The sequence below is a fragment of the Myotis yumanensis genome, unplaced genomic scaffold, assembly GCF_028538775.1.
Source record: "Myotis yumanensis isolate MYYU_CA2020_CCGP unplaced genomic scaffold, mMyoYum1.0.hap1 SCAF_10, whole genome shotgun sequence".
Taxonomy (NCBI): domain Eukaryota; kingdom Metazoa; phylum Chordata; class Mammalia; order Chiroptera; family Vespertilionidae; genus Myotis; species Myotis yumanensis.
The window spans coordinates 73,444,949-73,466,114 of NW_027223761.1; the positions used below are offsets into that span (position 1 = coordinate 73,444,949).

Below are 21,166 nucleotides of genomic sequence, written 5' to 3' on the forward strand. Positions count from 1 at the left end.
TAAGTCACCAAAGGCACGTTTTCTAGGCCAACTCAGGATCTCGTTTACATTTGTGTTATTGTTAATGTATCTTGATCACAGCCACTATTACTCCCCACAAACAATCTGAATAGAAAAAAAAAAATCAAGAGCTTTGCCTATGGACAAAACAGGCTGTGGTGTTTAAATTATTCCGTGGAAATTTGTGAAGAAGTGAAATAAAAGCAATAGATAGTTTAGTACAGAAAAGCTTTCAATCAGCTGCTAACCAATGACAGGTTCACTGACTAAGCCTACTGGTTAAAGGAATTATATAACCACTAGAGGCCTGATGCATGAAATTCGTGCAAGAGTAGGCCTTCCTTCCCTCAACTGCTGGCACCGGCTTCCCTCTAACACCTGGGACCCAGGCTTCCCTCGCAGCCCCGGCTTCGTTCGGAAGGTCATCTGGAAGGATGTCCGGTCTAATTATCATATTACGCTTTTATTCTTATAGACTGTTAATCCCACAACACAAAATCTAAGTTTATTTGGGAATAAACAAGGTTTGTGCTAGGTCAGCAGTTCTCAACCTGTGAGTTGCGACCCCTTTGGGGGTTGAATGACCCTTTCACAGGGGTCACCTAAGACCATTGGAAAACACATATATAATTACATATTGTTTTTGTGATTAATCACTATGCTTTAATTATGTTCAATTTGTAATAATGAAAATACATCCTGCATATCAGATATTTACATTACGATTCATAAGAGTAGCAATGAAAATAATTTTATGGTTGGGGGTCACCACAATATGAGGAACTGTATTAAAGGGTCATGGCATTAGGAAGGTTGAGAACCACTGTGCTAGGTGCTGGGGATAAAAGAAAGATAAATGACATGACCCTTGCCTTTGAGGACCTTACAATACAGTCCAACAAATGTTAGGAAAAAGACAGTGTTTTGTGGAGGAAGTTTTGTTGTTCTCTTACTCCACTAGAATCTTTTTAAATGTTTTGGCCACAGTTGAAGTAATCTCCTTCGAGGTTGCAATCATATCCATTTTGAGTGATAGTACATTGTGGGGTTTAAGTGTAGACTATTTGGGTTTAAACTCCAGCTCTGCCACTTACTAACTGTGCAAACTTTGAGAAAAAAATCTTATCATTTTGCTTCAGTTTCTTCATAAAAAATATGAGGAATACTTGTAACTTCCCCCATAGGGTCATTATAATAGTAAAATGGGTTAATGTACATGAAGTCCTTAGATCAGTACTTGGCATAGAATAGTATTCAATATTTATTTTTAAAAATAAGTTGAAGAACCCTAGCCAGCTTGGCTCAATGATCGGAGCATCAGCCTGTGAACTGAAGGGTCTTGGGTTCGATTTTGGTCAAGAGCATGTACCTTGGTTGCAGGATCCATCCTGGGCCCTGGTCAGGGCATGTGCAGGAGGTAACCAATCGATGTCTCTCTGACATTGATGTTTTTCTCTATCTCTCCCCCTCCCTTCTACTCTCCTTAAAACTCAATGGAAAAAATATCCTTGGATGAGGATTAACCAAAAACATTTTTAAAAACATAAATAAAATAAAATGAGTTGAAGAAAGAGATCTGGCCAATAAATGAAAAGCTCCTAATTCTGTACAATTCTTATTAAAGAAACTCAAGAAAGCACATGCATAAACACAACCAAGAGGCTACAAAAAGTCACAGTAATTTCTCAAATTGAGAAAACAATATGATTAATTTTTACTACTAAATAAAATTTATGCATATGTTTTCCTGTTAATACATGATGCAAAAAGGACTAGATCAATTTTCACTAAATATGCAACAAATGAACATACAACAAGCGCTGGTGAGGATGCGGAGAAAAAGGAAGCTTCGTGCACTGCTGGTGGAAATGCAGACTGGTGCAGCCACTGTGGAAAACCGTATGGAGTTTCCTCAAAAACTAAAAATGGAAGTCCCATTTGACCCAGTGATCCCACTTCTAGGAATATATCCCAAGAAACCAGAAACACCAATCAGAAAGGACATATGCACCCCTATGTTCATAGCAGCACAATTTACAATAGCTAAGATTTGGAAACAGCCTAAGTGTCCACCAGCAGATGAGAGAATTAAAAAACAGTGGTACATCTACACAATGGAATGCTACACTGTTATGAAAAAGAAGAAACTCTCACCATTTGCAACAGCATGGATGGACCTGGAGAGCATTATGCTAAGCAAAATAAGCCAGTCAGAGAAAGATAAATATCACATGATCTCACTCATGTGTGGGATATAATGAACAACATCAACTGATGAACTAAAATAGATCCAGAGACATAGAAGCATCGAACAGACCATCCAAACGCAGGGGGAGGGGGGAAGTGGAGGTGAAGGGGTTGAAGTAGGGGTGAGGGGAACTGTGGGAAAAGGGAGAAGTGAGAGGGGAAAGGGGGCGAGATCAACCAAAGGACTTGTATGCATGCATATAAGCATAACCCATGGACACAGTCAGTAGGGGGGTGAAGGCAAGTGCGGGAGGTGGTGGGGGGGTGGGAACAAGTGGGGAGAGGTCAATGGGGAAAAAGGATTCATATGTAATACCTTAAACAACAAAGAATTTAAAACAGAAATAAATACTATATAATAAAAGCGTAATATGCAAATTATTCCCTCGACCAGTAGTTGTCTGGGAGTTTGACTAGGGGGCGAGGCCGGCCGGGGAAGGGAGGGAGGCCCCGGTTAGCGGCAGGTGGCCGTGTGAAGGAAGGGAGTACCCGGCCGGCAGCCAGCAGCAGCTAGGGACCCTGGTAAATAAAGAAATATGCAAGTTGTATCTGGGATGGGTGATTTAAAATATAGGTTAGTCCTAGATGGTTTGGATCAGTGAATAGAGCATCGGCCTGCAGACCAAAGGGTCCTGGGTTCAATTCTGGTCAAGGGCACATACCTCAGTTGCAGGCTCCTCCTCAGCCTGGGCCCTGGTCAGGACTCGTGCAGGAGGCAACCAAACAATGTGTTTCTCTCACATTGATGTTTCCTCTATTGTTCTCTCTCCCACTCTCCCTAAAAATCAATGGAAAAAAATATCCTCCAGTAAGGATTAACAAAGTAAATAAAAAAATAAAAATAGGCTATTTTGCATAAATAAAACTAATTCTGCAGGGGAATCAAAGAAACGGGTGGTCCTCCTACAAAACTGCTAAAATTGTTATTCAACAAGAGGCCTCTTTGACTGCCAAACAGGAGAGAGAAACAAAAATGTATTTATACCAAAGTGATTTTTAAAAATGAGCTTCATATAGGAAGTTACCAGAGCACAAGTTTCCAAAGTGCAAGACTAGATTTGCAATTAATCTATTTCTTCCATGGGCAACTTCATCTTTAGGTACTGAAATAAGGAAGAGGCTGATTTTTTTTTTTGAAAAAGTATTGTTACTGATTCTCCACTAGCCCATACTATTTCATAGGCTATCCCATAGAAACCACATCTCTCACCATAAACAAAAATGGCAACCCAACCACAGTTGGTGCTGGTTGGAATGCTGGGACCATTTGACTTCCCAAGATTTGATACCAGACTGACCTTTGAAACTAAAATCTACCAATGCTACTTCTTGCTATAATGATTACCATTTTTAAATAGCTCATGTTCTAACCTTTCCTATTTCTCCCAGTTATAAGAAAAATAGTATAAAGAAAAATAATTGCCACAATGTCTATAGGAACCATACTGGCTTTCCATTCATAAATTTTTTTAGAAACAGAAAATTTGCTGGTGAAAAGCTTTCAACGTCATTTTATTAACCACTAGAGGCCCAATCACGAAATTCATGCACGGTAGGGTTCCTAGGCTTGGCCTGTGATCAGGGCCGATTGGGCCCTTATGGCTGCCAGCCGGGGCCTTCCTTCGTGCTGCGCCGCCCCCTGGTGGTCAGTACACATCATAGTGAGCGATCAAACTCCTGGTCTCCCAGTTGAACTCCTGAGGGGACACTTTGCATATTAGCCGTTTATATAGAGAGATTATAATTTACCTGATGATGAAAATTGCAAACAATTTGGCGGAACACCACAGAGAACAAAGCAGAGTGAGTTTTATCATGTCAGTGTTCAGTTCAATTCATCAAATATATTTTTGCCAGCCTAAGTGCTAGGTAATATGCTGGGTGTTAGAGATAAAGAGGTAAAAGGTATTGGCAATACAGAATGATATTTCAATAGAATATGTATAAGCATAAAATTCACATAAAAACGGAAAATCTGTTCTAAGGTTGTTAGGGAAGAGCAGGCTTGAAGGAGATAAGAGTGCGTAATAAAGACAAGACAAGGAAGAAGCAGGGCATGTGAAAGGAAGCGGGGGAAAGCATGCGCAAAGGCAAAAACAGAGACTGAAAACAGCATAATACTGTTAAATGTAATTGCTGGAATATGTTATAATGTGTTCACTGGTTGTTTTATTTTTAACTAAATTGAATTTGGAGAAAATATGGGGAAAGTGACTTTGTTCTTTTGCTTTAGTTAAATAATAAGCAATGATATGGAAATATTTTAGTTAACTTATATTTTCATTCTAAGACTTTTAGACTTTTAATAAGCTGTGGCCAGGCACAGTCTATAATAGAACTGTATAAAAGAAATACACCACAAACCACATGAATAAGTTTAAATTTCTTGTTAGCCTATTTCAAAAAACAAAAATTAAAAAACAGGTAAAACTAATAATATATTTTCCTTAGCCCAAATATGAAAATACAGTAATTTCAACTTATAATCATTGTAAAATTATCAATGATCAATTTACATTTTTATAATAAATCTCCAAAATCCTGTATATGCTTTACACTTACAACATATCTCAAGTCAGATGCTATTTTTTTTTTTTTTGGACCAGAAACACTAGATCTGTATTTGTATTTCAAAAAATTTAGTTGACAAAGTAGATTCACATAACTCAAGTTTTCCTAACATAATTAGAAGTGATCTGGTCGCTAAATTGATTATCAGTTTTTTTATTAAAATTAAATACAATTAAAATTCAGTTACTGTATTTGGTTGTACTAGATCTGACTAGAGGCAACTGCTGTTGGACAGGTCAGTTCCAGAATAAGTGTGGTTCAAACCTCTAGCCTGAAATTAATATTAACAAAAACCAAATCAATAAAAACATTATTAGGCATTTTGGTTTACCTTCACTCTCTCTTGATGGTCCACATCCTCTCAGACAAGATACAGCTGAGAAAAAAAAAATGAGGATATCTGGGAAAGGTCTTGCAACCAGTAAGGAAACTGAGGTTAATTGGAAAAAGGCTTAAAGAGTTCTGATATAAAAGCAGAAGGTCCTGAATATTTACTCATTCTGGGCTTTTCCCCTGTTATTAATGCAAATAAATAGATTCAAGTGGTGAACAGACTCTGCAGAGACAGGAAGTGACTGGTCATAACAGGGATAGATAGTTCTTTTACAATCTGACGGCATTCACCTCACAACCATCCACCATATCGAAAACAAAAATTATGAAATACATGTTCTCATGTTTTTCTGACAAAAGTTTTTTTTTTCTACTTAGGCAAAAGTAAAGGCATGCTTCATTCACAAAATATATGTAAAAATCTGAAAGAGTAAACTGATCAGTACATTTCAAAGAGCATATTTCGTAAGTGTTTCTTATTTTATGGAAGACAGTTCCTCCAGGAATATCCACCAAGGATTCATCATTCATCCAGGATATTCCATTATTTATTTACCAAATCTCTTTTGAGGATCTATTATATTCTAGGCAAGGTGCTAAGCAAAGGAATTACAACAGTGAACAAGAAAGACCCAACCGCATGTAACCTGTGATAAAGCTGTGAGAGGGGCGGTACCGGTTGTGATGGGAGCATGCCAGGGTCGGGTTGCCAGATTGAGCAAATAAAAATACAGGATGCTAAGTATACTTATACTAAAAATTATTATTAACCTGAACTTCAAACTTAGCCGAGCTTTTCTTTTACTTGGCAAACCTACATTAGAGGGACAACTTGGAAGTGGAGGTAGGGTGAGTGGAAAAATGGAAGACTTCCTTCACAAAGTGACCTCTACCAGGAATCCGGGCGTAGCAGGGAAGAGGCCCCGAGAAATCTTTCCACGTGGAAACAACGCAGTGCAAACTAAGTCCCAAAGTAACTGACCATCTAGGCCCTGAAAGAGGCAAAGGAATTGGGGTAAAGAAGAAGGAAGAGGGTGGAGAGGGGATGCTGGGCAAAGAGAAAACCTGAGATTACATAAAAAACACTTGAAGCAGCCCGTCTGGGTTACCATGTGCAGAATGGACTACAGTAGAGCTGGCGGGATACTGAGGCCAGGAAGAAGGCTACTGATGTAATCAGAGAGCTCGATAGGGTGGGATAACAGATCCATCAGTAAAACCAGGAATGGCAATGAAAGAGAGGCAGCTGCAAAGGGGGGTAGAAAAGAGCACCCGACCTGGAAACAGCCCAGGTGTCTATCAGTAGACGAGTGGATAAAAAAGCGGTGGTACATTTACACCAGGGAAGACTGTGCAGCAGTAAACAAGAGGGATCTCTTCCCCTTGAGACAGCATGGAGGGGCCTGGAGGGTATTGTGCTAAGTGAAATAAGTCAGTCAGAGAAAGACAAGTATCGCATGATCTCACTCATATGTGGAATCTAAGTAACAAAATGAACTGATGAATGGAGTGGATCCAGAGACATGGGAGCATGGAACAGAGTGAGGAGTCTTGGAGAAGGTGGGGGAGGGTGGGTGGGTGGGAGGTAATTAACCAAAGACCTTATATGCATATATGCATAACCAATAGGGTGCTGAAGGCCTGGAAGGGGTAGGGGCAGGCCTGGAGCAGGTCAGTGGGGGGGGGAGGGAGGGAAGGGATATATATACTTTCTACAATAAAGAATTAAAAAAACAAGCCCTAACTGGTTTGGCTCAGTGGATAGAGTGTCGGCGTGCGGACTCAAGGGTCCCGGGTTCCATTCCGGTTAAGGGCATGTACCTTGGTTGTGGGCACAGCCCCAGTGGGGTTTTGCAGGAGGCAGCTGATCAATGTTTCTCTCTCATCAATGTTTCTAACTCTCTATCCCTCTCCCTTCCTCTCTGTAAAAAATCAATAAAATATATTTTTAAAAAAAAAATTAAAAAAAAAAAAGAATTAAAAAAACAAAAATACAGAATATACTTTGCCCTGGCCAGTGTGGCTCAGTTGGTTCCATTCCCGATCGGGGCACATGCCCATCTCCATCCCCGGCAGGTGGCGTGCAGGAGGCAAAGGATCAATGCATCCCATCCCTCTGCTCTCCAAAAACCCCGAATAAAAGTACTTTAAAAAAAATATTAAACAAAAAGAAAAGAGGACCTAGAGGGAGGAAAACCCGGAGGGAGAAGCACGTATTGTGGAAAACAATGAAGAAACAGTCAACAAGTCAAATGTTTTTTGAGGCGTCAAGTCAAATAAAAATAAGGACCGAGGAGTGATGCCTGGATTTAGCGTAAGGAAAACACTGACGACCTTGGCAAGGGAAACATGGCTGAGGCCAAACTAGGTTGCAGCAGTTTGAGCAGAAGGTGATGCCGGGCTAGGCACCCGCGGAGGCCGCGCAAGGGTCCTACTTGCTCTTCGCCCTTTTAAAAGTTGAGGGTCAAGGACGAGAGCCGAGTTTGGAGAGGGAGCGGCGAGCGAGCCAGCCAGGCGGAACCGCGCGGCCGGCTGATCGCTAAGGCCCAATCCTGTCCTCGAGCGCACTTGACTGACAGAGCTGCGCGCCAACGCCTGAGCGCAGGGCGGGAGGCCGCGAGTCACGGGGGAGGGATTCCAGGGCACTAACCCGGAACCGGTTTGGGACCCGTCTCCCATTGTGAGGCCAGACCCGGGGCGGGCCGTCGGCCAGAAAGGCAGGACTCTCCGGGCCAATGGACGAGCCGCACCCGACGAGTGGCAGCCGCGCCAGCCAATGGGTGGTGGTAAGGGGGCGGGCGAAGCAAGGGGGCGGGGAATCAATGAAGCATCTTTTTTCCTAGCCCCCAGAGAAGCGGCGGGGCGGAGGTGCCTCGGGGTCGCAGGTGTGTGGCTCCGACCCGGGGGAGGCGGCAGCTCCGCAGACGGTTGGTGCCCTCATAGCGGGGAAGGCGCCCGCGGGGTCAGCGGCAGGCGGCTGGGTTGCCCCGCGGCCGGCTCTGCCCGGGCTCTGCGACGTAGCGGGACTACGACGCCGGGGAGAAGCACCGGTCGTGGCTGCAGCCTGACCCGGAGGGCGGGGCGGGCCCGGGCTGCTGCTGGAACCAGCGAGGCTGCAGAAGTTTACGGGCAGCGGGTCGGGGCACTAACTGAGTGTCGGGAGCGAGGCTGTCTTCCCTGGGTGCCCCGTCTCCCACGGGTGCAGCCGCAGCGCGGTGACCCAGGCAGGTGCGACTCCCGGCTCCGAGGCCTCCTGGGGATTCAGTGCTGCATCTTCCCGGGGTTGTCTCCGGGCGGTCCCCGGGGAAGCGGCGGGAGGGAGCGAGGGGCACTTTATTAACCGGGTATCAGGCGACCTTAAGGAAACTTTAGTTATTTCCCCACTGCAAGTTTTAGAGGAGAGCGTTTTATTTAGCAGGGTAGTGAATAACAGCGATTTTCAGCCCTTTGCACCTCATAGCACACGTAAACTATTTACCAATATTCTGGGGCACATAAAAAAAATATATTTTTTTGCCTATTTGACAAAAAAAAAAAAAGATATAATTTTGATGTCTACTATTGAATTGGCCGTCATCGTTTAAAAATGGACAATGTAACGGAAAAGAGGTGGGTGCCCTTGGCTAGGCAGGTATTTCATGCTTTAAAAATTCCTGCTGCACATCGGTGTACCCCCCGCGCACTGATTGAGAACCGCTGTCCTGCCTGGTGGTTGGGGTGGCGGGGCAGGTGGGGGAAGCTTGTAGATGTTGTGATGCTTTTTTTCTTGAATAGCCTAATGAATTTGCCCCCCAATTTTTTTTTTTTTTTGGACCCAGAATTTACTGCCTGGTTTTCCTCAGATCTTTTAATTCTGTCTTATTATGCAATGTGTAGGAACTTCCTTCTCAAGTGTTAGTCCTTGAGAAAAACTGCCCAGTTATACTATGCCATGGGCGGCACATCATCTCCAAAAGGATCACGTAAGTGAACCACTTATTCTACCTGCTTCCAACCAGTAAAGGACGACTGTGAGATTGGATTCAGGAAAATGGCTGTTCGCTGGGACCGAGCATGGAAGATGTATGAATTTTTAGAGGGTGCAACTACCGATTTCCCTTCTGTAAGATTTCCCTTCTGTAAAGATCGGGAAGGCCACCAATTTAAAAGGGATAGCGTTTGACATCTAAAGTGGCATCTTCTCACATTTTATGAGGCGTTATATACCCAGAACCAAGAATATGTGCCTGGCACATAGTAGGAGCTCAACAAATATTTTTGAGTAAAGAACTGGATGATGATGCCCTGACTTGTTTGGCTCAGTGGATAGAGCATCAGCCTGCGGACTGAAGGGCCCCGGGTTCAATTCCGGTCAAGGGCATGTACCATGGTGGCGGGTACATCCCCAGTAGGTGTTGTGCAGGAGGCAGCTGATCGATGTTTCTCCCTTCCTCTCTGTAAAAAATCAATAAAATATATTAAAAAATGTTTTTTAGAAAAAGAATTGGATGATGGATGAGAGAAAACCCAAGTTCTGTTATATGAATACCAAAATGTGAAGGAGAGGATAGGAAAACAAACAAACCACAGTGATGGAAATAAAGGTTAGTTTCTATCCCTGCAAGCATAGCTACCAAATTTAAACTTCAGGTGCTTTCTACTGTTAATCAGAAGATGTCAAAGGATTTTATACAGCTAAGCCATGACTGACGAGAAAGCCAAGATACTAATGTCAATTTCAGTAAAGTTAAATATGTGTGTTAAAGTACATTTGGTCAGTGAAATAGTCCATCCGTTTAAAGTAGAACAATTAGGGACAAAGGGGATACCGCTTTTGTAAGATAGAGGCTTGGAGCTACAAATCGTTGGGAAAAGATAGGACATGCGAGTAACAATGCTGTCAAATTGTAAAAACATGTTGACTTGGGCATAGTTTTAAGAGGACTGTGATTTCTGCCAGGTGCTGATAAGTTTACCAGAGTCCGATTACTAAATTGATCTCATAGCCTAAGAGCAGCGAAATCTGAGGATGGATCTCTGCATAAATTAGGATTGTCTTGACAACTGTAATCATTGTTTATTATTATGTACTTATTATATTTTATGTATTACAGTTTATATATTAGTACAGTAACATTGCCTCCATATAGAAGGTAACCTGCTTGAATTTCAAAAATATACCTGAACTTTCATAGATATATTTGTCTCTTGTAGTAAGTTTTCTAGCAGAGTAAAAGGTCTTAGTAAGCCAGCATTACAGATTTGTTGACATTTGGCCTGTACCTAGTTTCTCCTCTCTATTTACTGTCTCTGATGAGTCTTTTTGTTTTATAAGATCCAAATCAAATGCTGATTTCTTCTCACATCCTTGATCCCACCAAACATGTCTACTTTTTCTGAACACCCAGTGTATTTTGTTAGTACTTCTCTTGTTGCACTTTTTATATCTTCACATTCATCCAGTAATGAAATATTTGCTTACTATAGCCAGACACTGTATTAGGAAATGGCTAATAGATGGTATTTGTTGAGGGCTTACTATATCTTAGGCATTGTAAGATTCTTAGTTGAATTATCTCTTTTAATCATCAAAACATCATGCGTATTCACTATTTTTCCCATTTATAGATGAGGAAATAAGTTTAAAAGGTTAAGTAATTTGCTTAAGAACACAGAGCTAGTAAATGGTAGAGTTAACATACAAGCCTAGGTAGTCTGTATTCACATCACAACTTCCAGTTTGTAGTCTTCATTATAATTTTTCATGTAAGTTTTTTATGTACAATGTTTTACAAGATTATAAATTAATAGCTGGAGTACTAAGTCTTCTGTGATCCCTTATTGCTTCTAATGTAAAATAAATGATTATAATACAGCTTGGTAGTGGAAGCATGTAGCAGAGACGTTAGAGGTAGGTGAATGAGAACAGTGAAGGCATCTTGAACAGACATTTAAGCCAAGGGCTGAGGATAAGTAGTCATTGGCCAGACAATAGAGCAGAGACCCTGAGAGTTGGGAGGATGGGCTAAAGAAATGCATTATGATAGTCCTGAGGCAGGGATCATGAACGCTAGAACTGTGCTGTTTAATACAGTAGCCAATAGCCACATAAATCTATGTGTGGTTAGTCCAAATTGCAGTGTAAAATGTAGTGTAAAATACCCACTGGATTTTGAAAACAATGAAAAGTAAAATATCTGCATTACGTTTTATATTATGTATTTAAATGATAGTATTTTGCTATATTAGGTTATATAAAATAATAATTTTTACTTGTTTCTTTTTTAAAAATGTTTTTTAAATTGATTTTTTTTAAAAAAATATTTTTATTGATTTCAGAAAGGAAGGGAGGGAAGAGAGAAACATCAATGATAAGAGAGAACCATTGATTGGCTGCCTCCTGCATGCCCCTTGGGAGGGGGGGGAGATTAAGCCAGCAACCCAGGCATGTGCCCCGACTGGGAATCAAACCTATGACCACCTGGTTCATAGGTCAGTGCTCAACCACTGAACCACGCCGGCCAGGCTAAATTGATTTTTAAAGAGCCAGGAAGGAAGAAGTATAGAAAGATAGAAACATCAATGAGAGAGAGAAACATCATTGATTGGCTGCCTCCTGCATGCCCCCTCCTGGGGATGGAGCCCGCAACCCAGGCATGTGCCCTGACTGGAAATCAAACAGTGACCTCCTGGTTCATAGGTGGATGCTCATCCAGTGAGCCACACCGGCTGGGCTGGAAGTCTACATTAGAATTGATTTACTTGCAATCTTTTTTGTTTTTGAATGCTTTGTCCTTTTTATAGGAGTGTGAAATTGACAATGATTTTTTGAGAGTTCATTTTCTGCTCTTTTGAAATTTTAGTTCTCTCTGACCTCCATTTCAGCAGCAAGTGGCAGTTCATATAATTATGCCACATGAGTAATTGGAAACAAAAGGATAGTGATGGGCATCTTTTTGGTGATGTTATTACATACATAGAGTCAGTTAAACAAAGATTACTGGAACCTGAAAAGGAAACATTGTGTAAAAGTTCAGTGAAATTGTAATAAAAATACCTTTTTATTTAAGTTTAGAAATAAGGAATTTGCATTCACTTTTAAGTCCTAAACAGAAAAGACTCAAACAATGATAAAATATATGTGTGCACTTTTCAATTAACTTTAGTTAGCCTTAATCAATTGTTATGTTTTGCTTCAGTAGGAGATATTATTTGAATTGCCAATACTAGAGAAATATTTTTTACATTAATAAGAATTTTAAATTGGCCGATATTAAAGTATTTAAGAGAAGAAACCATGGTAGAGTGAAACCTACCTGGTTGAAGCTTTGAAGTGTTTTTCTGCCTATATACAGAACTTATCAGAACCTTCCACATATATTAGAATCTACTCTTCTTGAAAATCTACTAAAATAGTTGAATCTCAAAACTTAGCAATGCATTTCTAAGATTTAGGGATCACAAGCTGCTGCTAATAAAGTGGAAGGAGATGTAACCTAAAGGAATCAGGATATAATTGTATGTAACTGTCTTTGTGTACTGAACAAATTACGTAACTTCTGAATTTTAGTTCATAAATAGAAATGCTGGTATTGCACATTCCATGCTGTGGTGGGATTAACTTAGTGGGTATTTGTTTTTTTTTTCATGTTGGTAGGAAATGTTTATGATCACATGACGATAGAGCTGGAAGGGCCTTAGCATTCTCATCCCAACCTCTTTGTGAGGAAGGAAAAGTCAGCTCTGTCACAGTAATCAATGAGTGAATTTGAAGTAAAACCTAAAAATGAGTTTTCATATGAGAAATAGTAAAATATAAGTAGTTGTCATTTCTGATTAAATTACATTGTCTATAGTTGTTTCTGAATTTTATGGATTTTTTTAGCCAGCCTTTTAGTGTTCCTCTAAAATTATTCTACAGTCTGAATTTTTTCTTTTTGATATCTCAGACTAGTGGTCATTTTGACAAATTGGCTCATTCATTCATTAAAAAAATTATTTATGCTATGTCTGCCGTGTCCCAGAAACTCTGCGAGACTCAGGGAAGGTGATGGTGAGCAGAACCTTGCCACCCTCACGAAACTTCTAGTGAAATGGAGAGAGACTCTTGGCTACATGTTAACACAAATGTGACATTTAGCTAAGACAAGGAAGGAAGGTGTGTAGTCATAGCTTTTGTTAGAGCGATTTGACTTGCCAGGGAAAGTTTCACTGAGGAACAGATGTCTAGTCCGGGAGCTGCAGCATGAAGAGGAACTAGCAGGCCAAGAAGAAAGCGGTCCATTTCCTAGGCAGGGGGAACAGTGTGCACACATGCCCTGAGCAGGGAAAGAGCTGCGTGAGAAAGGATGACTAAAAGAAGGCCCGTGTAGTTGGACTCGAGAGGATGGATTGGGGAGAAGGAGCTGGAGAAGTAGGAAGTAGATCAACAGTGAATATTACCAATTAGTTAGGAATCATTACAGAAGCCCAGGTGAGAAGATGGTACTGGCAGGGCAGAAGTAAATGTAGGCAGTTTTGAGCCATATTAAGAAGGTTTAAAAAAAAATGTATATAGCTGATTGGGTCGAAGTACATTGCAGAAGTTACAGGTTGATTGATTTTACTTTTTTTCTCTAGGAATTATCCAGCCTGCCTTTGCTGCTATGGAACAGAAACTGATTTAAACGAAGTACCTTGATTTTTGTACTTTGTAGCATTCCTAAAATTCTAATCCTATCTTCTCTTACATTAAACACTTCATTTAAGTTAGAAATATGAAGCAGCTGAAAAGGAAAAGGAAAAGCAACTTTAGTGTTCAAGAAACTCAGACTCTTTTGAAAGAAATTACAAAAAGGAAAGAAGTCATTTTTTCCAAGCAACTCAACACAACAATTAATGTGATGAAGCGCATGGCTTGGGAGGAGATCGCACAGTGTGTGAATGCCGTGGGAGAAGGAGAACAGAGGACAGGCACCGAAGTGAAAAGGAGGTACCTCGACTGGCGAGCACTTATGAAGAGAAAGAGGATGAAAGCGAACATTAAGCTGGTTGGTTCTGGGTTTCCCCTTCCTTCATCTGATCTAGATGACTCTCTTACTGAAGAGATAGATGAAAAGATTGGATTCCGAAACGAAGCAAATTTTGATTGGCAAAATGTGGCAGATTTCAGGGATGCAGGTGGATCCTTAACTGAGGTCAAAGTGGAAGAGGAAGAAAGAGATCCCCAGAGTCCTGAGGTAAGTATTAGCCTGTGAGCCCTTTTATTCATTTAATTTCTTCAGCTGTGATGTGTGAGTTCATTATAGTCCAGGAGCAGTTAAGAAGCTCCCAGATTTTCAAGCTAACTTCAAAATAGAATATAAACTCATTCCATTTTCTTTTCTTTATATCATTAATCTCTTTCTTTTCACCTAACTATACTTCTCTCAATTATCTGTTAGTGACATCAGCTAACTCATTGCAAAATTATTCAAAATGCAAAGTAAATGGTTTTATGTCCTCAAACAATACAAAAAGATTTTAAGAAATATTTAGACAAATAACAATCACGAGATAGAAATAATACTGACAATTGCTTTTTCTTTTAGTTTGAGATCGAGGAGGAGGAGGAAATACTGTCATCGGTCATACCAGATTCCCGGAGGGAAAATGAACTTCCTGACTTCCCTCACATCGATGAGTTTTTTACTCTAAATTCAACACCATCTAGATCTGCTTATGACGAGCCCCATTTGCTTGTAAACATAGAGAAACAGAAGCTGGAGTTGGAAAAGCGACGGCTGGATATCGAGGCCGAAAGACTGCAGGTCGAAAAGGAGCGCCTGCAGATCGAGAAAGAGCGGCTGCGGCACTTAGACATGGAGCACGAGCGGCTGCAGCTGGCGAAGGAGAGGCTGCAGATCGAGAGAGAGAAGCTCAGGTTACAGATAGTCAACGCCGAGAAACCGTCTTTGGAAAATGAACTCGGTCAAGGAGAAAAGCCCGTACTTCAACCACAGGACATAGAAACAGAGAAGTTAAAACTCGAGAGAGAACGCTTGCAACTGGAAAAAGATAGGCTGCAGTTTTTGAAATTTGAATCGGAGAAGCTGCAAATTGAAAAGGAGCGCTTACAAGTAGAGAAAGAGAGACTCCGAATTCAGAAGGAAGGACACTTGCAGTGATTTCTCTAGGTCTCCACTAGCAAGTGTTTGTAAACCATAGGTTTTTCTCTGTATCAGGTGATATGAAAATGGTCGCAGAATTAGCTGTTTTTCCCCGTTTAATGTCAGTGTTTCAATAGGAAAAAGATAGTTGTGTGTGGGTAACTGTATGCTTAATAGTGTATTACATAAAAATTATGTGCCCTAGCATAGACAGCATAGCAGGAGCTATTGCGCTGTACTCTGTAAAGTAGTGACATTACATAGTGTGTATAATCTGTGCACTCAGTTTACAGTCATGTCTGCGTAAAATTCTAGCTCAGTGATTCTCAGCTGGGGATGATTTTTGCCCCCAGTGGATGTTTGGCAATTTTTGGTTGTCAGAACTGGGACGTGGGGCGTTGTGTTGGCATGTCGTGGGTAGAGGCCAGGGATGCCTACCTCTGGCAGTGCGCTCGATAACCCACCACAAAAAGAATTGTCCAACAGAAATGTCAGTATTACTGACGGGAGAAGCCCTATCCCAGTCTGACTGCACCTCTGTGGTTTGTTTTATAGTTTCAGAATATTAAACCTCAGATATTTGTGTGGGTAGTTGCTTACATGGCCAACAAACTTTACTAGTAACTATGAAACATAACTGTGTAGTATATAGCATTTAGGAAGTGATGAAAAGTATAGATATTTTATTTCCATGTTTCCATCTATAAATAACCCGATTCAGAAACAATACAGGGAACATCAGTGATTGTCCAAAATGAGTTACTTTGAAAAGCAGTTCATTCATCTAACTATTGGTGCTTTAGAAGCAACACACACTTTTTAAGCTTTAGTTCCCTTTCTTCTTTGAATCCATTTCCATTGTAAAATTGTCATTTCAACCATGTACTGAAGTCTTAAAGTAAGTGAATGGTTGAAGCTAGTAAAAATGATACCAATGTAAAAACGGTACCAGTAGTCCATGAGCTTGAACTCAGTGAGTGGTTATTTGACTTTTAAAATAAATAATAGTTATTTGGGTGTAGGGGTGGGAGAGAATGTCCTCTGAATCATGATGATGATGATGAAATAATGATAATAGTAGCTGTGTGTTATGAATTAGGGAAGCACTGTCTGACCTAAACTGTAGAACAGTTCTTGAGGGTAGTACCTAATATTCCTTAATTGAGGTTCAGAGAAGTCACACACTGAATGAAGGGCTGATCTCATATATTGTAGTGTGCTTTGTCTTTGCTCCTTCCTGAGGAACAAAGTTTATATCTTCAGTCCCTTAAGTCTGGTATTTGTTCTGAGACCAAGGGCTTTTGCTTAACCTGGTGATTTGCTTTCAGCCCCCTGAAGTCCTTTTTCCACAAGCCAGGTGATTCTAATACACGCCAAAGTTGAGAATCACTGCACGAGATCACTTTGTATTTTCTGATTTCCAGGGCTGATGTGTAGCTTTAATATATATATCCCTTTTGTTGACAGATATTATCTTGATTCTGCGTTTGTTCCTTGTTAATTTAAGAATGTCTTGAAACCATATGTGATATCGGAGTATGGGTACACAAGGAAAAATAGACTTCTGCTTAGTTACCTTGACTTGACATAGTGTTATTTTTCTATAACTGAAATAAATGCTTCTACTCTAGAAATAAAATTTGCCTATACTAACTCTCCGGAAGCTCATCATTTCATGTGAGGCTATGAGGGCTGAGGTTATCCAGCTTGGAAGAGAACCTTATCATGGCGAATGGGGGCAGGGGACCTAACATTTGTGTTAGGCACTATGCTTCCTGCTTTTCATACATTATTTACTCCTCAGAACAACCCTTCAGCTAAGTCATCTTATGCCTCCTTTTATAAGAAACAGTGCCTCATCAGTTTAATTAATTAAGTATTGAAAAATGACATTAATCCTGACCCAAGATTTTAGTGTAAGAGCTCTATGGAGAAGTTGTAGTGAAAGTTTGGAGGTGTAGTTATGTGTTGTAGCTTTGCCACATACTACTTGTGAAAGTCATTCAACTTGTCTGTGATTTGATTTCCTCCTCTATAAAATGGACTTAATGATACCTGCTTTGTCTCTGCTTTATAGTTTTTTTGCCTTCCTCATTCTACCCAGGTTGTTGATCAAGTCCTGTCTTGTCTTCTGATGCTTTTGATCAACCTCCTCAAACCTCACCTGTGGCATTTGCAACCTGTATCGCAGCAGCCTCCTGTCTCAGCTCCTTCTTTCCTAATCCCCCCTATATGACACTTCCAGAATTGATTTCCCCAAAATACTGCTTTTACCATGTCCTGAGAATAAACGGCATGAAGTGGAAGAGGAGCAGAGCACTGGAAAGATCGGGGGTCCAGTCCCAGCTCCACTTTACCTGCCGGGTGATGTGGACAGGAGTTGTCTCTGAGCCTCATTGTTCTAGTCTCTATTACATCAAACATATGCCATGCTCGACTCTCACCATGTGTGGAATAATAGCATTAGTATATGAAAATGCAGTTTAAAACTTGAGAGCAACTTAGTGATATTGCAAATGTGTTCTACCTAAAATGAGTCTCCCATTCCCTTCTGTAGAAAGTCCTCAAATGTTCTTTGCCTACTTTAAGATTTTCTCGTACCAACATGATTAAATGTTTGTGAAGCTGCTTTCCAAATAGTACATTAATTTTTCTTTGATCATGTTGCTTTCCTTGATCTTTCCATTTTTTATCCTCGTGTGGCAATCAGCAGAGCAAAGCTTTTTCGGATCCAGGGACTTGACCATTTCTACCATTCTCTACCATAATTTAAAAATATGAAAATGAATTTTGCTGAATAGAATTGGAATCTTTTATCATATAAAATTGGTATTGTTATGTCTTCCAAAGTCTCCATAGGGAACTTGAATTAAAATGTTAAAGTCAACATCAGTCTGCTCAGCTTATGTCTCATTCCCCACTTGTCTGAACACTGCTCCTAGACTAGGGGTTTGCAACCTTTTTGTGAGTGCATGCCAAAACCAGCAAAATCTCTGACTCAAAATTATTCTGCGTGCCAACCCTGATTTTTTGAGAACATGTTACGCCTACTTGATATCTCTTAAGATGTACATATGTGAAGGACCTTGAAGAAATAAATTCATTCGAGCGACAAAAACACAGTATATGATGATGAAAAATACATTTATTTTTTAATATATACATGTACACTGATAGTCCGACAGAAAACTTTATGACTCCGTTTGATATTATCAGTGGGACTTTTTCTGCTGCATCACTGATGACAGATTTTACATCAGGTTTATATTTCGTGACCTTCAGAGATATGCATGAGCTACTATTTTCATCCGTCAGGCTACTCCTATTATGAGACTTAACAAAATTCATCACTGAGAACAAAGATTCACAAGCGTATGTGGATGAAACCAAAACACTGGTCAGATCTGGGAAGGCAGGGAGAGTTAAGGCAGAGGCATAGAAATTGCTCTTCCCCTCTCTTGTCAATCCATGTCTATGGTCTTTAAGATAACTTGTTATGTAAAATTATTTATCTAAGATGCACCTACACTGAATTTATCTGAAAAATAAAGAAGTTGATATTAAGAAAATAATTGTAAATGGAAGATTATAAGAGAGGGTTTCGCATGCCAGCGAAAGTTACTGGCGTGCCATGTTTGGCACGCGTGCCAGGGGTTGCCTGCCCCTGTCCTAGACCATAGGTATGGGCCCTGGACATGTGTGTATCCTGTGACTGTACCATTGGCTGTGCTGTTGGCACTTGACCCAGAAGTGGACTTGGCATAGCCTTGCATTCCCGGAGGTAACTACCATTTGGAGGATTCTCTTTCCCATTAAACATGATCTGCATTCTGACCCAGATCTAATGTTTCTCTTGATGATTCTACAAATAAAAAGAGTGACAAGGATTTTAATTCAAATATATTAGCTATGTACTCTGGTGCCCTCCTATGAGACCCAGAATCAATTGTTGGCTTTAGGTTCTCTGCTTCCTATGCCATTTCTAAATCATTGCTCCTTCATTCCTTTATTAAAAAAAAAAAAAAAAAAAAAAAGGCAAACAAAAAATCCTTGCAGGCATGGAACAGACTGACATACCTCGATGTGGGGTTGAGAGGATAAGAAGAGATAAACCAAATAACTTGTATACTTATATGCATAGCCCATGGATATGGGCAATAGGGTAGTGAAGACCTGCGGGTGGGGGTAAATAGGCTGGGGGCGGGAGGGGAGGGAATAGGAGATAATATATCTGTAATACTATCAATAAAAAATTGGAAAAAACAAAAATCACTCTTGCACCTTTGAAGTGAACACCCAAAATCATTGCATTCTTTTCATTACTGTTCTTGGTCACATTCATTGACTCATCTCTGCCATTGGTAATCCTAGGAAGTTCCCAGGGAATTTTGGTGTCCAAGTGAAGTGTCCTGTTAAAAGCTTTGGCCACTTAGTTCTGTGTACTCATCACCCCTTTCACCTCTTCCACTTCCATCTCAAACACTATGTCTCAGTAGTCTTGACCAAGCCACCTCTCTCTATAATGACAAATTCAAGCACCAACTCAGGGACTGTAATCCCCAAGCTTCCCAACTTGTTGCTAGTGTTTGTCATCCTCAGGACTTGAAGTCCAATTCCCCTTACAGTTTGTCTTTGCATAACTTTTTTTTTCCCCCCACCTCAAATTCCATGATCACCATTTCACTCACAGACCCATGCAGATTGGCTTTATTTTAAATTCTCAGTCCCTTCTGGGCTCTCAACACTGCCTGACAACCTTATTGTGGCTCTTTAAGTCTGTCCTCCTCCACTCTCCAAAACCATGTGCTGTGGGTTGAACTCTGTTCTAAAAAGATATGTTCAAGTTCCAATGGTAGGTACTTGAGTGTAATGTTAGTTGGAAATAGTATTTATGGATGTCATCAAGGTCTTACTGCATCAGTGTGGACCCTCAATCCAATGACTAGTGTCTTCATGAGAGGGAGAGATTTAGATATGGGAATGGCACACACGGGAGAATTTGTGGAGATAGATGCAGGTTGGAGTGATGCAATTGTATTCAAAGGAATGCCCTTGCTAGTGATGACCAGAAAGTAGGAGAGAGGCATGGAACAGATTATCCTTCAGCTTCTAGAAGGAAGTAACCTTGCTGACACCTTGATGTCAGACTTCTGAACTATGAGGTTCCTAAACTCCTAACCAAGTTAACACAAAACTAACCATCACACTTACTTAATCAGAAACTGGGATGGGGCCCAATAATCTATGTTTTAAATCGGTTCTTCAGGTGATTCTCATGCACACTGTTTGGAAACTACAGATCTCTACTTTTTACCTAGATGCTCAGCAGATCCAGTGGCTTCAATTACTATTTATATACTGACTCAGGAGAGTTATTTGTATTTTAGGATAATCACTCTGGCAGACATATAGAAAATGTACTAAAGGGATATGTGAGGCAAGGAGCAAGACCTATTAGACAATTATGACAACATTGAGGAATTATGAGCCATTGACTTAAATCAGTCATAATATGGATGAAGAGCATGGAATAGAGTAAAGAAATATTTGGGAGATAAAAGAAATTTAAGATGTCGATTCATTGGATGTGAGAATAATGGAGAAAAGGGGTTTTAGAATGATTTTCATGTTTCTAATTTGGGAAATTGGATAAATGGTTGTGCCAGTCACTGAGACATGAAATCCAAGAAGAGGTAGAGATGTAGAGTGAAAAATGAGGAATTTGACATGTGGCAATTGAGAAGTCAGAAAGAGATGACCAGTAGAAAATTGAATATATGGGACTAGATTAGAAGTTAGATATTTTTGAGTTAATAATGTATATAGGTGATAGCAGACATTTAATAATGGTGAAATCAACCAGGTGAAATAGGTCCTATGAGAAGAGAAAGGGGCACAAGGTAATCCTG

General features: G+C 40.4%; 1 protein-coding gene across 10 annotated transcripts; it reads left to right on the top strand.

Annotated features, from left to right (window-relative positions):
• Positions 1-7,965: 7,965 nt before the first annotated feature.
• On the top strand, positions 7,966-18,144 carry MSANTD4 (Myb/SANT DNA binding domain containing 4 with coiled-coils). Of its 10 annotated transcripts, none has more exons than XM_070425994.1 (4): positions 7,966-8,036; positions 9,028-9,734; positions 13,750-14,348; positions 14,700-18,144. In XM_070425994.1, the coding sequence occupies exons 3-4, from the start codon at positions 13,887-13,889 to the stop codon at positions 15,273-15,275; spliced, it is 1,038 nt and encodes a 345-aa protein (XP_070282095.1). In that variant the 5' UTR covers positions 7,966-8,036; positions 9,028-9,734; positions 13,750-13,886; the 3' UTR covers positions 15,276-18,144. The 10 variants fall into 10 exon arrangements, with proteins under 10 accessions (XP_070282095.1, XP_070282100.1, XP_070282103.1 ...); XM_070425999.1 differs by having other exon boundaries at positions 7,996-8,036; positions 9,627-9,734; XM_070425995.1 differs by having other exon boundaries at positions 8,008-8,078.
• Positions 18,145-21,166: the final 3,022 nt, after the last annotated feature.

Excerpts from the sequence above, each read along its gene's own strand:
- MSANTD4 (XM_070425994.1), top strand. The coding sequence starts at position 13,887 with ATGAAGCAGCTGAAAAGGAAAAGGAAAAGCAACTTTAGTGTTCAAGAA. Across the intron at positions 14,349-14,699 it reads GAGATCCCCAGAGTCCTGAG|TTTGAGATCGAGGAGGAGGA; the intron begins GTAAGTATTAGC and ends TTTTTCTTTTAG.